At 37.3% G+C, this 12,754-nt stretch overlaps 1 protein-coding gene across 2 annotated transcripts in view; it reads right to left on the bottom strand.

The window, feature by feature from the left end:
* Positions 1 to 12,324, bottom strand: part of LOC103134913 (ral guanine nucleotide dissociation stimulator) — a 51,978-nt gene extending 39,654 nt beyond the window's left edge. The window contains exon 1 of one of the 2 annotated variants that reach the window (XM_007547430.2): positions 11,317 to 12,324. In XM_007547430.2, the coding sequence (XP_007547492.1) occupies positions 11,317 to 11,337 (21 nt within the window). In that variant the 5' untranslated portion in view covers positions 11,338 to 12,324. Of the gene's footprint in view, positions 1 to 2,513; positions 3,222 to 11,316 lie in introns of those variants that run through there. The other variant, XM_016669164.1, reaches the window with a different exon arrangement.
* Between the last annotated feature and the right edge of the window lie 430 nt (positions 12,325 to 12,754).

Here is a 12,754-nt window from a genome sequence, read left to right as displayed (position 1 = left end):
GACGACAAGTTTTGTTCATTTCTGCATGGAAAAAACAGATTTTTAGTTTTAAAGTTGTGACGCAAAAAGAAAACAGAATGTCCAAACACACAAACCGCACACTGCTTCACAGATGGATGAAAGAAAAAGCTTATCTGAGCTGCACACCTGATAACAAGCTACAGAAAAAGGAAATCCACGTTGTTTAGATGTTTACTCTGTAGATATGCAGGAAAAGTCTGCAGATCTAATCATCTCTGACAAGACAAGTACTCACACACACGGAGACCCAGAAAGAAGAAGGATACACCACACTCAGTTGCAGGTTGACTCAAACTCACTGACACATTTTCACAACACAAACACTTGCTCTGTGAATGACTGCTTTAATATAACGGGACTTATTTTTAGATGGAACATGTTTTATGTTCTGCACAGGAGAAAAAAATAAGAAAGCATCTTTTATAAGTCTGGAGATAAATAAAAAAATATTAATTACACATGCAATCTGACCTGCACACCTGATTAAAGTACTGCAGGAGAAAGAAATGTACGTTGTAGAGATCCTGAAAAAAATTTATCCGCTACATAGATCCCACAAGTCTGGACCGGAAGTGACCCGCGCCATAGTGGACTAATGGCTTCGGGACCAACAAAAAGAAAATATGTGGACACTCGTCTTGACCAATGTGCGAGAGAAAGATACATAAAAATGTCTCTGCTGTAAGGATCGACCCATATGAGACGGAGAAGGAAAATATGTCAGACGATGTGGAAAAGCTCCCTCCGATCTACAACACCGTTAACTTCTCAGTGAACAGGAAGAGTGCGTACACCATGGAGGAGCTTCACCTGAAATCAATGGACGCATACAATCAATATTTAAAAGGTTTTGTAAAGGACTTACAAACTCTTCGTGTGAACAACAAGGTTCTGGTAGCTAGGCTAATTTTGCTAGTTCGGCAGTGAGTACTACAGTAAATATCACTGACATTTACTATTACACAAAGGTGGGTAGAGTACTCCAAAACTGTCCTCAAGTAATATTTGTAATGTACTTATATTGTTTATATGGGTGCGTTCACACTGCAGCCTGAAGTGACCCAATTCCGATTTTTTGTCAATTCCGATTTTTTTTACCGGGCCGTTCACACTGCCAAGAATGCAACCTGTTTGCGTTCTGCAGTGTGAACGGGCAAACTACCTGAAAGTGTCCCGCATGCGCAGTAGAGGGCGCCATAGCTTCAGCGTTCTCAGTGTTCTGATAACTGCCACAAAAAGAAGTACTCAGTGTTTGCGGAAGTAAACATGGAGGCTAACGGTGGAGCTTAGTTTACATATTTGAAGTTGTTGTCCAACCGGAGCAGCATATTAACAACTTAGTCTTCATTATAGTCCGTCATAGTTGTTGTTTTTCTTCCCGCTTGTGCGCGTATCAGGACGCAGAATAGTGCCATTTGTTGAGAATCAGTGACGTTCAGTTCGGATGAATGCAACCTGGAAGTTAGGTCGCATTTGAATCAGATACGTATCGGATATGGGTAGCATTCGAAAAAGAATCCGAGCTGTGTTGTTCAGACTGTCATGAAAAGATCGGATACAGGTCGCATTACATAAAAAAAATCGGAATTGAGTCATTTCAGGCTGCAGTGTGAACGCACCCTAAGTTAGATAGGAACGAGGCGAGAGCTAGTTCCTAGCTTGTGGTTTGTTTATTGTTGTCATAGCAACTCCATAGCAACAAGATTTCTGTCAGTTCACGGAAGTGTGACGTCACATGAGAACAATTCCTAGTCCTGGGAATCCTGAATGATTCAAAATGCTCTAAAATCGATTTTAAAATGCATTCAAGTTGTAGCCTTTGCCGCTCCCATTTGAGAGTATTCTGGATACGGCGTCATGTGTCCACTCTGCTACTCTGCTTTTGAACAAGTCTTTGATTTCTTTTTATTTATTTATTTAAGAAAAAGCCAGGCGACTAAGCTAACCTAATTCTGGAAATATAAGTTACAGAATTTCATGCAGAAATATAAATTGATGGAATTTTATACAGTATGAAACTGTTTTGCATAAATGTTCCGTTTGTTTACACAATTTTTTTCCTCTTCTCAGTCACATAGTTTTGAATAGAAAAATCATTTCTAAATCAAACATCAATCCGTGACTCAAACTCGTAGTCGAATCGCTCGACACTGGGTGTATTGTTGACAATGCATAACTGCAGATTTAGAGCCCTTTTACGTGATAAACTATAAACCACACATGCGTACAGCAGCGACCACATTTTCTCTGCAGATATCATCCTGCTGCTTGTTTTATGCAAAAACCAGCACAAGAAAAACAACATACATTTATCAGACTTTGTTTACGCCGCGACAGCTTGGCACATGCACTCTTACGTTCAGTCGTGAAGCATCAAAAGCGCACACACAGATGCAAAAGAATAAATAATAATAACGCGAGCAGACATTAAAAATGTAACGCCTGCTTACAGACAGGCAGGCGTCTCGGTGCGAAGCGGCGTCGGAGCTCACCAGGTCGTCCAGGATGGTGACGGGAAAATCAAACATGCACATCTTGACGGGCTGAGCGAGCGCTCTGTGCAGGCTGAACAGGGATCTGGTTTCCATGCTGCACGGTCGACGCACCTTGCAGCCGCCGCTCGACTGCGTGCAACAAACATGCACTGGTGGAAAAATAGGGATAATTATTAAAAGACGGAAAAGGAGAAAAAGGAGGAAGAGGGAGTCCCCAAAGCTGGTTGAATCCGACTGAGAGAAAGCAGAGGAACACCTCCACGTCTTTCTTTTTCTTCACAACAAGCGAGAGCTCCCCTCATCGCCCACCCTCCCCTCTACCTCCGTCGCCAGCAGCTGCTCTCTGGTCTTTCCGTCTTCTGGAGGTTGTAGCTCAGAAACAGTCAGCCGCGACCGCAGTCACACTCCCACCAGGAAGGGGGAAAAAAACAGAAAACGCGCAGACTGAACTGCAGCAGGTACACAGAGGAATTCGTTTCTGCTTCATTACTCTGCTGCGATTTAATCAACAGAGAAGCTGCTGTGTGAGCCCCACTAAAGATGAACATCCGCCTCTAGGAAATGTGATATCCGTACCAGTTTAATCAGGCTTCAATTTGTTTTCTCTATGACGTTGGAAAGAGTAGAGAAAAGTCTGAAAATGCTGCTATAAAACAAGCCGGCTTCATGTTTTCTGGAGCGCTAATAAATCTTTTAAAAGTCCAACTGCTGCTCAGCTCTCAAAGCTGTGATGTTCCTGCACGGCATCAATGCATTCACTGATTTTTTTCCCCATAAATTTCTCCCAGATGAAACGTTTCTCTTTGTATGTGGAGCCAGAAGTTGCAATTAAAAAGTACACTGTGAAACGAGGGAAACATGGGATGAAGGACGGAAAGGTGGTTTTGGCGATACATCGATTTTATCGGCTAATAAAATTTTTGGTTTTTGAATATTTTATTTTTGGAAATCATGATTCAGTATGACCAGCGGCGCCCTCTGCTGGATGGCGGCCAAAGTATAACACTGAAAGAAGGTCTGAGCAGACGTCATTAGTTCATCTTAACTTAATAAACCATTAATTGACAATTAATCTTAGGTATAACAGTTGCTTGCATCCCTACCTGTCACACATGAGTATTATTCAGTGTTTTTAATGTTTTATGAAAGAGAGATGATGGGTTACAGAGCACACTGGAACCAGAATACCGGAACAATCTGCCATGTTCTGGTTCCAATAAAGCAGCTGCAGCAGCTGTCAGAGCTAAAACAAATGGATGATTTCCAGTCTTTCATCGCTTTTCTCACAGTTACACTGCTAAAGTTACACAAGCAGTTTATGTGAAAGTACTGAAACCAAGGTACCGACATCCTGAAGATGGAAAAATGGCACGCTGTCACTTTAAATATGCAGAAGTCACGCTTCAGCGTGAGCAACAGTGGTGAGAATCCGTCGAATCTGAAGGCAAACAGCGGTGTTATTATATCATAGTTTCTTAATTGATGAAGTAATTTGTGATTTCTGTCACCACAACCATGACTAACGCAGTTAGTCTAAAACAGATGTAATAGTTTGGGCTTCTGTGTAAAAAAAAATAATGCAGCAGAACTAAGTTAAGAAGTTTTATATTTGTACTGATCCAACCTTGTATTCCTCTTTGCTAAAAACACAGTATGTATACATATTTACAAAAAAAAAAGTTTCATTTATCTTTTGTCTTTAATGGAAGCGAAGTGTAACCAAAGTAAAATGTCCTTGTTTGTGCACAAATTTAGCAAATAAAGCCGATTCTGATTCTTTGTTGTCTCAGAAGACAAACCCGAACCAATGAGGATGATCTATTGGATTTTTAGTTTTAATAAACATTTCTCAGTATTTATAAATATGACGTCGTATTAGGACAATTTAGATGGGAAAAAAATGGAGGAGTAAATTTCCGCTGACAAATTTTAGAAATTTTCTAGAAAAAATATGTGGAAATTTGTTCGTCTTTCAAAAGTAAAAATTTTGCAATATTGTGTTTTTTCAACATTATTAGCTCCATTTCTATTACAAATGTGAGCAAAACTTGGTCAATATTCCACTAAAGTCGAAAAAGCAAAATTTTGCAATTGCAGTGTTTCAATTAAATAAGAAACACAATCAAAATCACACGTGAATAAGTTTGTTCAGGTGACAAGTCATTAAAAAAGACAATTCTATTTCTACTTCCTCTCATCTTCTTTGTCGTTCTTACCAGTAGTAACATTCAGTTGTTAATCACATGACTCATGATGCGAAAAAAGTGTTTCTATTGAAGTTTTGAAAAATATACAACCAAAAAAAAACAAAACACCTTGTTCTATTGCCAAAACCTTTGGAGTGTTTCCATTAAGTGAATTTATTTTCAAAATATAAAATTGCACAATTACCTGGTCAATGGAAATGCAGCTACTAAGAAGACAACAGGAAATAATTGGCGGATGAAGGCGCGGCATGTTTTTAAATGTTTTTTAGTGATCTTATGGTGCTTCTTGCTTAATGGAAACAATGAAATTGAAAAATTGTATTTTGCTGACATTTGTATTGGAAACGCAGCTGGTGTCTTGCAGGTGTTTTCTTTAGCTGAGGATTTCCCCATTCTGAGAATTTTTGGGGATATTTTCTTTCAGTTTTGAACCTGTAGGCCTGAGCAGCTGATATTTTAACTCAAATACGACTTATCTAGGTCAGACTGCTTTTAACCCAAATGACTGAACGATGATGGAAAGGAAGTGCAGGTCGATGTTTTCTCTCTGACTTGTTACTGGAAGCCTCTGAGGTTTAATCTTACCCATCAGATGCGTCAATCTGTATCAACACAGTCGAGGTTTTTGTAATCACACGAATGCATCCAAGTTGTAGATAAATGCACAACAAAATAAGAAAAAAAAGCACGTCTTCTCTCTGTTTCTGAGTTAATATCTGAATCGTTACAGGACGGCTGGTGTGAATAATTAAAGTGTGTTCTCGCTCAGAGTTCAACCTCACAGTCTTAAAGAATTTACAAAGGCAACAAAGGCTGATCTCAGCCCTCCTTCAGATGCAAATGATGCTCGACACGTAGATTTAAAAGTACTGCGTCGAGATGAGATGAAATACTTCTGCTTTAGGAAAGAAAAAACGCACACAGGGACGGCGGAGAAAGAAGCAGAAGAAGAAGCGAAGCAGCTGAAGGAAGAGAACGAGAGGCTCTGAAACACCGCTGGGAACTGCTTTCAGATGCAGAGGCCGTCCCACGGCTGAATGCTGCGAGAGAGCGGCTGTCATGGAAACAGAGAGCCAAAGCCGGCTCTTCGCTGGCCTACGTGAGATCGCTCCCTCTTCTCTGCAGAAACCAAGCAGCTTGGACAGGAAGCCAGGAACAGACCTGCAGGTCCGCTTCCTGTGGCCGTCACAATGACAGGACGGGTGGCGCAGGTACTCAACGGGTCGACCCGAACGTAAGCACGTCTCCTGGCTGGACCTGATTTTAACTGAAATGTCTCGTAGCAGAACGTTTATTCTGGTTTAACCTCAGTTTCATTAAGTGGCAAACACTTTAATCCAGAATGCTGTGCGGTTCTGGTTCTATATACTGAGTATTGTATCACATGTATTATCTATTGATATTGATAACTTGACTATGACAATATATATTGTTACTGATTTGATGTGGTTCACCTCCTGTTTTTGGAGCATCTTCTGAGCTGCTTGGTGTTCATATTATGAATTTGAAACGTGTCAAAGTTCACTTCAACTGAACCAAGACCTTGGTTTGTAGGCGGACCAGAGTTTGGTTACACATTCACACCTTCCCAAACGAACCAAACTTTCTATGCAAACGAACTAAAGGTTGATTAAAGCAGACCAAACATGGCTACTTCAAAAAAAAAGTCAGATGCAACAGAAACTGATCATCTTTCCCTTTAAACAGGATCACATATATTCATTGATATATATACTCTAAAGTACACATTTGTGCATAAAATCTGCTTTTAATTGCTGTATTAAAACCACCCAAAAATATCTGCAGTGATGTTTTATGGACTAAAGAGACAAAAACAAACCATTAGGAAAGCAACAGAAATGCTAAAGAAACAATCTGCTCATATTAAAGATGGTTTGGGCTTGCATGGCTGATTAATCTTCCTCTGAAGATGACAGAAACTAAGACTGCAGCAAAATGAATCCAGAATCTACAGAAAGAGACTGGAGGAACTAATCCGCTCCAACAAGCAACAACTGAAAGAAGCTGCAGAAAAAGCCACGAAAACACAGACGAACCATGCAAAAGTCTGATGGGTCAAAAACCTGATGCAGGAAATGCAACGAATCAGCAATTACAATAAATACTGATCTGTTTTATGTGCTGTGATAAATAAATCAACATTCTCAGTTGTGCTTCAAATTTATTTATAAACATCTGAAAATTAAAGCTCTTTTTTTACTTTTCTACCCAAATTATTAAAGCAAAAGCAAAAACTCGGCCTTCATTGCTGCAGCACCTCTGGGGTAAAAATGGATATATAAATGAAGCTCAGACAACAATTATGGGCGAGGCACATAAACAGAGGAAGAGAGTGGTGCAGACGCCCCCTTGTGGAGGCTGAAGGCTACAGCAACAAAACTCAAAGAAACGAGCAGAAGAGAGAGAAAGAGAGAGAGAGAGAGAGAGAGAGAGAGAGAGAGAGAGAGAGAATTACACTTTTAAAAAACATAATTAAAACTTCAGCAGAAACTCAGACTTCACCTTTTAATCTTTACAAACTTCAGTTTGGCCAGACGGACAGACAGATGGAAAATCTGTCTCTATTAGCACAAAACACGTATTAATGGATGTTTCGTTATAGAAAGCACATCTAAAGTAAAACATCATTTTTTTTAACCATGCCTCATAGACATTTGTCTGAATACAGAAACATAAAACCAAACATTAAGCCAAGCTGAACCTGAATAAGGAGAATTTAAATGACTCGGTAAAATCGCTGCTCTCTGTTCAAACTCAAAGTGCTTCTTCAAGCAACACATTTCAAAGAAAAGCCTCTCCTATGCACTAATGTATCAAACAAAAGCAAATGGAAAAAAAACCCTCAGGAATAAAAAACAGAGGGGGAAAAAACCAAAAAACGGCGGGTTCTTGTCACATTCCATCAGACAATAAGTTCCGATCCGCTCGCCTTGGGTCAAAGGTTAAACACAGAAAAAGAAACAAACACGTTTTTATCTCCAAATCCCACACCGCCTGGAAAAAAGACAGATTTCTCCAGATTTCACCAGGAGACAAACATCAACAGCAGCAGCGTTTAATGCTGCAGCGCCTCAGCGATGACCTTTGACCCAGTTTCACTGCGTTTACTCGATTCCTCAGAGACTGAAGCTTCTTCAGGAGGAAGTAATGCAGAACTCATCTGGATTTAACACATTCACAAAATTATCCACAATTTTTGGTTCATTCACAGGAAATCCGAGCTAAAATTGCATTTTTATTGAACTTCGTTTCTCACAGATGATTGTAAGAAAACCTTACAAAAAGAAATATAATTCAAATTTAATAACAATGGTAGAATAACTTGTTTAAGAACCTACAATTTCACAGTTTAATTTGAAAAAGAAATGCAGAAAATTATAATTAAGTTGAATTATTTTTTATGAGCTGTTCAGCTCATTTAAAACAAAAACATTAATAAAAGATGTTTTGCACCAGATTGGCAGTTTAAGCTGCTTCCATTTGTAGTCCCAGAGCAGTACAGTCACAAAACTACAACATAAACAATGCTAAATGTTAAATAACTAGCATGTGTGCTAAATAAATACCAATACCTGTGAGAAGTTATTATTTTAGTAATCAATTATTTGATTATTCTGGCGATTAATCGATTATTCTGATGATTAATCGAACAAAAAAATGTTGCATTGTTCAGATTTTTCATTTAATCACATAAGTCTTTTTTAAAAATAAAATATTAGAAACACAACAAAAGATGAAAACAAATAATTCAGTTCCTTTCTAAAAATAAGAACATAAACATGTTATTGCCTAAAATGTGGCATTCCTTGGCGAGTGGTTGATTATTTGTAGCAATGGAAGAATCTGTAGCTGATAAGAAATATTTATGTGGGGCTGACCTGTTTATTATATTTTGGATTAACTGATTAACAATTTGACAGCAAAAGATACTTAATGGGAGATAATATTTTACAGATTTTGCACCAGGTGATGTTAAAACTGACACTTAATGAGTTTTTATGCTTTTTTATCTTCAATGCAAAATGTATTTATTGTTTGTCCAGTTTTGGTTTAGTTCCTGCTTTGAGTGCTTTGTTCTTAAGCCTGTTCCAATGACTAATAAATTGATTAATAATTTCTGATGATTAATATTTTTCCAAGGAAATGTTATTTGCAAACTTCATAATCTATTTTATTTATGATTTCATGTGGATTTTATTTCCATGTTTTGTTTATTCAAAATATCTTCCAGTTTCAGTGTTAAGTGTTCTTTACAAAATGAAAGTTTATATATTTTTGAGAGGGCGTACTTGTATTATCAAAATATTACCTGAAAATGATCTAAAAATAACAATATTTTTGTTTATCGCAATAAGTTTTGGGACAATTTATCATCCAGTAAAATTTGTTATCGTGACAGACCTTGTTCTTCTTTCAGCAAATGTCCTTTTTTGATTCTGAATATTCCAGATTACGATTAATCGATTGCTAAATTAATTGAAGAGTCTTTCAAATAAATTGATTAATCACGATTAATCATTTCAACTCAGCTATATTTAGCAATTGTTCTTTAGTTGTTTTTTTTTCTTGGTGTAGGAAAAAAAATGTCAGTAAATAATCAATTGTAACAGAAACATTAACAACTGATATCGGCCCAAATTTTTATATCATTGCATCCCTAATTTTTCCACAAGCTGTTTTCTTTTCCTAAACTTGATCAGTTGTGGAAAAATAAACTCTGCATTTTTCCAGACTGAGTTGTTTTAAGCACAATCAACTCGTACAGACTCGTATACATTCAGAGTGTGACTGTGTAGTTTGATATTGAATGTTTACAGTTAGAATTAGAGTTTTAGGATTTATTTTCATTCATTTATTACTCAGATCACACAAAAGGCCAACAACAATTAGCTTTAAAAATGAATAATTATCACTATTTATAGGAGTTTGTTGTTTACATAAGGAGAATATATGAAAACTGAAAGATTTTTCATTTTTTATTAATAAAAAGAAGCAAACTAAGAATTCTGCTTTAGTTTTTCCAACTTATTTTGTCATTATTTAAAATCTTATTTACATATCCCAGCATGCATTGGGAAAGCAAACACCCCAAAATATCCCAGATCCAACTCCCACGCAGACACAAACACACCACGGCGATGGTTCTGTTCTCCAGCTCACATTACTTAGTCTTATTAGCACGGCGTTATCAACGTTCACAGACACCAGGATAGTTCACGTTCTTGCATAACAACTAGCAGATTAATTAACAAAATGTTTCCCTGAAGATAAAACCACCACAACAACAATCTTTTTAAGACTTTTACAACATTTGTTTAATTTAAGAAGAACAGAGTAAAGATGTATCTGAAGGCTGAAGCTGCTGCGGGAAAAACAGGAAGCAGTCGACTCAAACAAAACAAATCTGTAAAAAGGTTATGAGCTGCACCGGCTGAAGGACATTTCCTTCTATAAACCACCAGAAATAATCAATTAAACTGCCCCTAAAGTTCTGTCTGAGTGGAAACATTTGCAGATTATCAAGAAAAGACACAGAAATACAAAATAACAAGTCTAAGAATACATTTTCTGCAACATTTAATCTCCTGATTGGCTACAAATTTCCCCCAACATGTTATGAGAATCGAATTTTATCTGGAAATGCTTTTTATTAAATTAATTTAGTTTGGCTAAAAATATTGCTGAAATTAAGGGTTTCCTGTTGAAACAAGACACAGAAAAAGTAGTGCATGGTTTAATTGTCAGAAGATTAGAAACTAGAGGAATGAGTTTCTAATAGTCCAACAGAACCAGCTAATATTTTAAATATAAATATAAGAAATACATGCTTTTAACAGTTTCTTTTCTGTTTCCTGTAACATTTTACATTGAATTTCAGCAAATAATACAACTAAAAATATCAGTGATATGTTTTTAGATCTGTTTTTTTTAATTAGGTTGGACTCTATGTTTTTAAAATTTTACATAATTTGCCGTCCCACATAAAAAAACTATTCATTCTCTTTTAGCAAAATTTAGCATTTAACTTGAGTTTAAATCATTAAAATATATATAAAGAACCGCTATTTTATCTCTAAGTATACATTTATCTTGAAAATCCTCTTCATAAGACTGCTTTCCAAAAAAAAAACTGTCTTCATTCAGAGACTTTTTCAGATTCACTGTAACACAGACTGCTACAGGAGATCCTCTCTGCCAACAGCCATCAACATCTACAACTATTCGTTTCATATTTTTACTTACTTGATAGTTATGTTTATGCATTAATTCAATTTTCTTCACCTCTTTTCCTTTATTTCCCAATAAAGCAGAAATGCACTTGCTTTCCCTCATTATTTCATAGATATTATGACCACACACGAGAAGGGACACAAATCCTGCTAAGAAAATTCACAGCAGGAATTTTCTCAGCAGGCTGTTTTCAGCCATCAGGCTGTTTTCACCGTGAAAACAGCCTGAAAAAATCAGATCACGCTGATGGCTTTAATAGCGCATCTGTGGAAATATGCAAATGAGCCCAGGTGTGTATTTAAATATGAACCCGCTGACTTGATGCTCCGCTGGTTTCTTACCTGTTTTTCCAGCATGATCATTCTCTCAGTATCATGACCTTCATGGAGCGGCTTCCCCGTCAGACACACTCCATCTCTGCCAGCATCTTCATGGATACACCAGAGGAAAAATAAAAAAGGGTTTTAAAAAACGAGTGGGAGGGGGAAATGAAGGTTATTGATGCACACGGCTAACTAGCGTCGCCGCTGGGCGGATAGAAAACCGCTAGGATGGTTTCTCCTTGGCAGGAATGACTCCAACATGTCTTCACGTCAATAAAAAAAGCATTAAGGAGTTCTTTTTTTATCACGGAGGAAAACAGCACAGCGGTCAGAGGAGGAAGAGGAGATAACGGCCACCGAGCTAAGGGGGTGGCTAGCCGAGCTAGCGTTAGCCAGCTAATCCCAGAGAAAAATCAGAATTTGATTTGTCTCCTCGGAACCAGATCCATTGTCGCTCCGCTGCCTTCCAGTCACGCCAGAAAAAATACGCGGAGGCGGCGTCCTCTGGCCTCAGCTCTCCCAAACAACCCCCCGCCGCGTACCAACATCCTAATAAGGGGAGCGGTGTTGTCCAAGAAAATGGAAAGGAGATGCTGGGATCCGAGAAGTAACACTTTAATGGAGGATGCTGCTGCTTCTGCCGATGCTGCTGCTGCGGTCCGAGGACTAGCTGCGATCTACGACGCTCTTGAACGCATCACGACGTGAGCGTTCCGAATGAGAAACTTGGCGAACTATTTCGTTCACAGTCAGAGTTTGGTAGTAACTAGTTACATTTACTCAATTACAGTTACCTGGGTAACTTTTTTTTTAATTGTACTCTTAGGAGTATTTTGCTACGCAGTACTTCTTTACTTGAGTAATTTTATAATGAAGGAAAATTTCTGGATTGTACTGAATGAAGAACAAACGTGTTTTAACCATAAATTCACACAGACACATACCTGCAGTATTTGTTAAAGTTTCGTAAGTTTTTTTAATTAAAAGAAACTGATCTGGAAAAATTTTCTTTTGCTTGATTTTATTTTTTGTTATTGTCATTTTGGTCATTAAAACACCAAAATTTCCACTTAACTTTATATTTTGGATAATGTAATTTTTAAATATTAAATAATTGATCATTTGATCAATTACTCAGTACTTGAGTAGACTTTTTACAAAGTACATTTTTACAGTTACTTGAGTAATTTCTTGGACGGCTACTTTTTACTTTTACTTGAATAAAAATATGCTGAAGTAGTGCCTGTTGAGTACAATTTTTGCGAATTCTGCCCATCTCAGCTGAGTAGTCAAAAACTACTTCAGTACAGTTTTACAGTTGTACTCTTACTCAAAGAGTAAAACGGTATTTGGTACAACAACAACAAAAAGATACTCAAATACCTAGTTGATCACAATATCTTTAATATTTTAAAATGAGACAAAAATATAAGGATATATATATATATATATATAT

Source organism: Poecilia formosa, unplaced genomic scaffold (assembly GCF_000485575.1).
Source record: "Poecilia formosa unplaced genomic scaffold, Poecilia_formosa-5.1.2 Scaffold20, whole genome shotgun sequence".
Taxonomy (NCBI): Eukaryota; Metazoa; Chordata; class Actinopteri; order Cyprinodontiformes; family Poeciliidae; genus Poecilia; species Poecilia formosa.
This window is presented reverse-complemented; position numbering and strand designations above follow the sequence as displayed.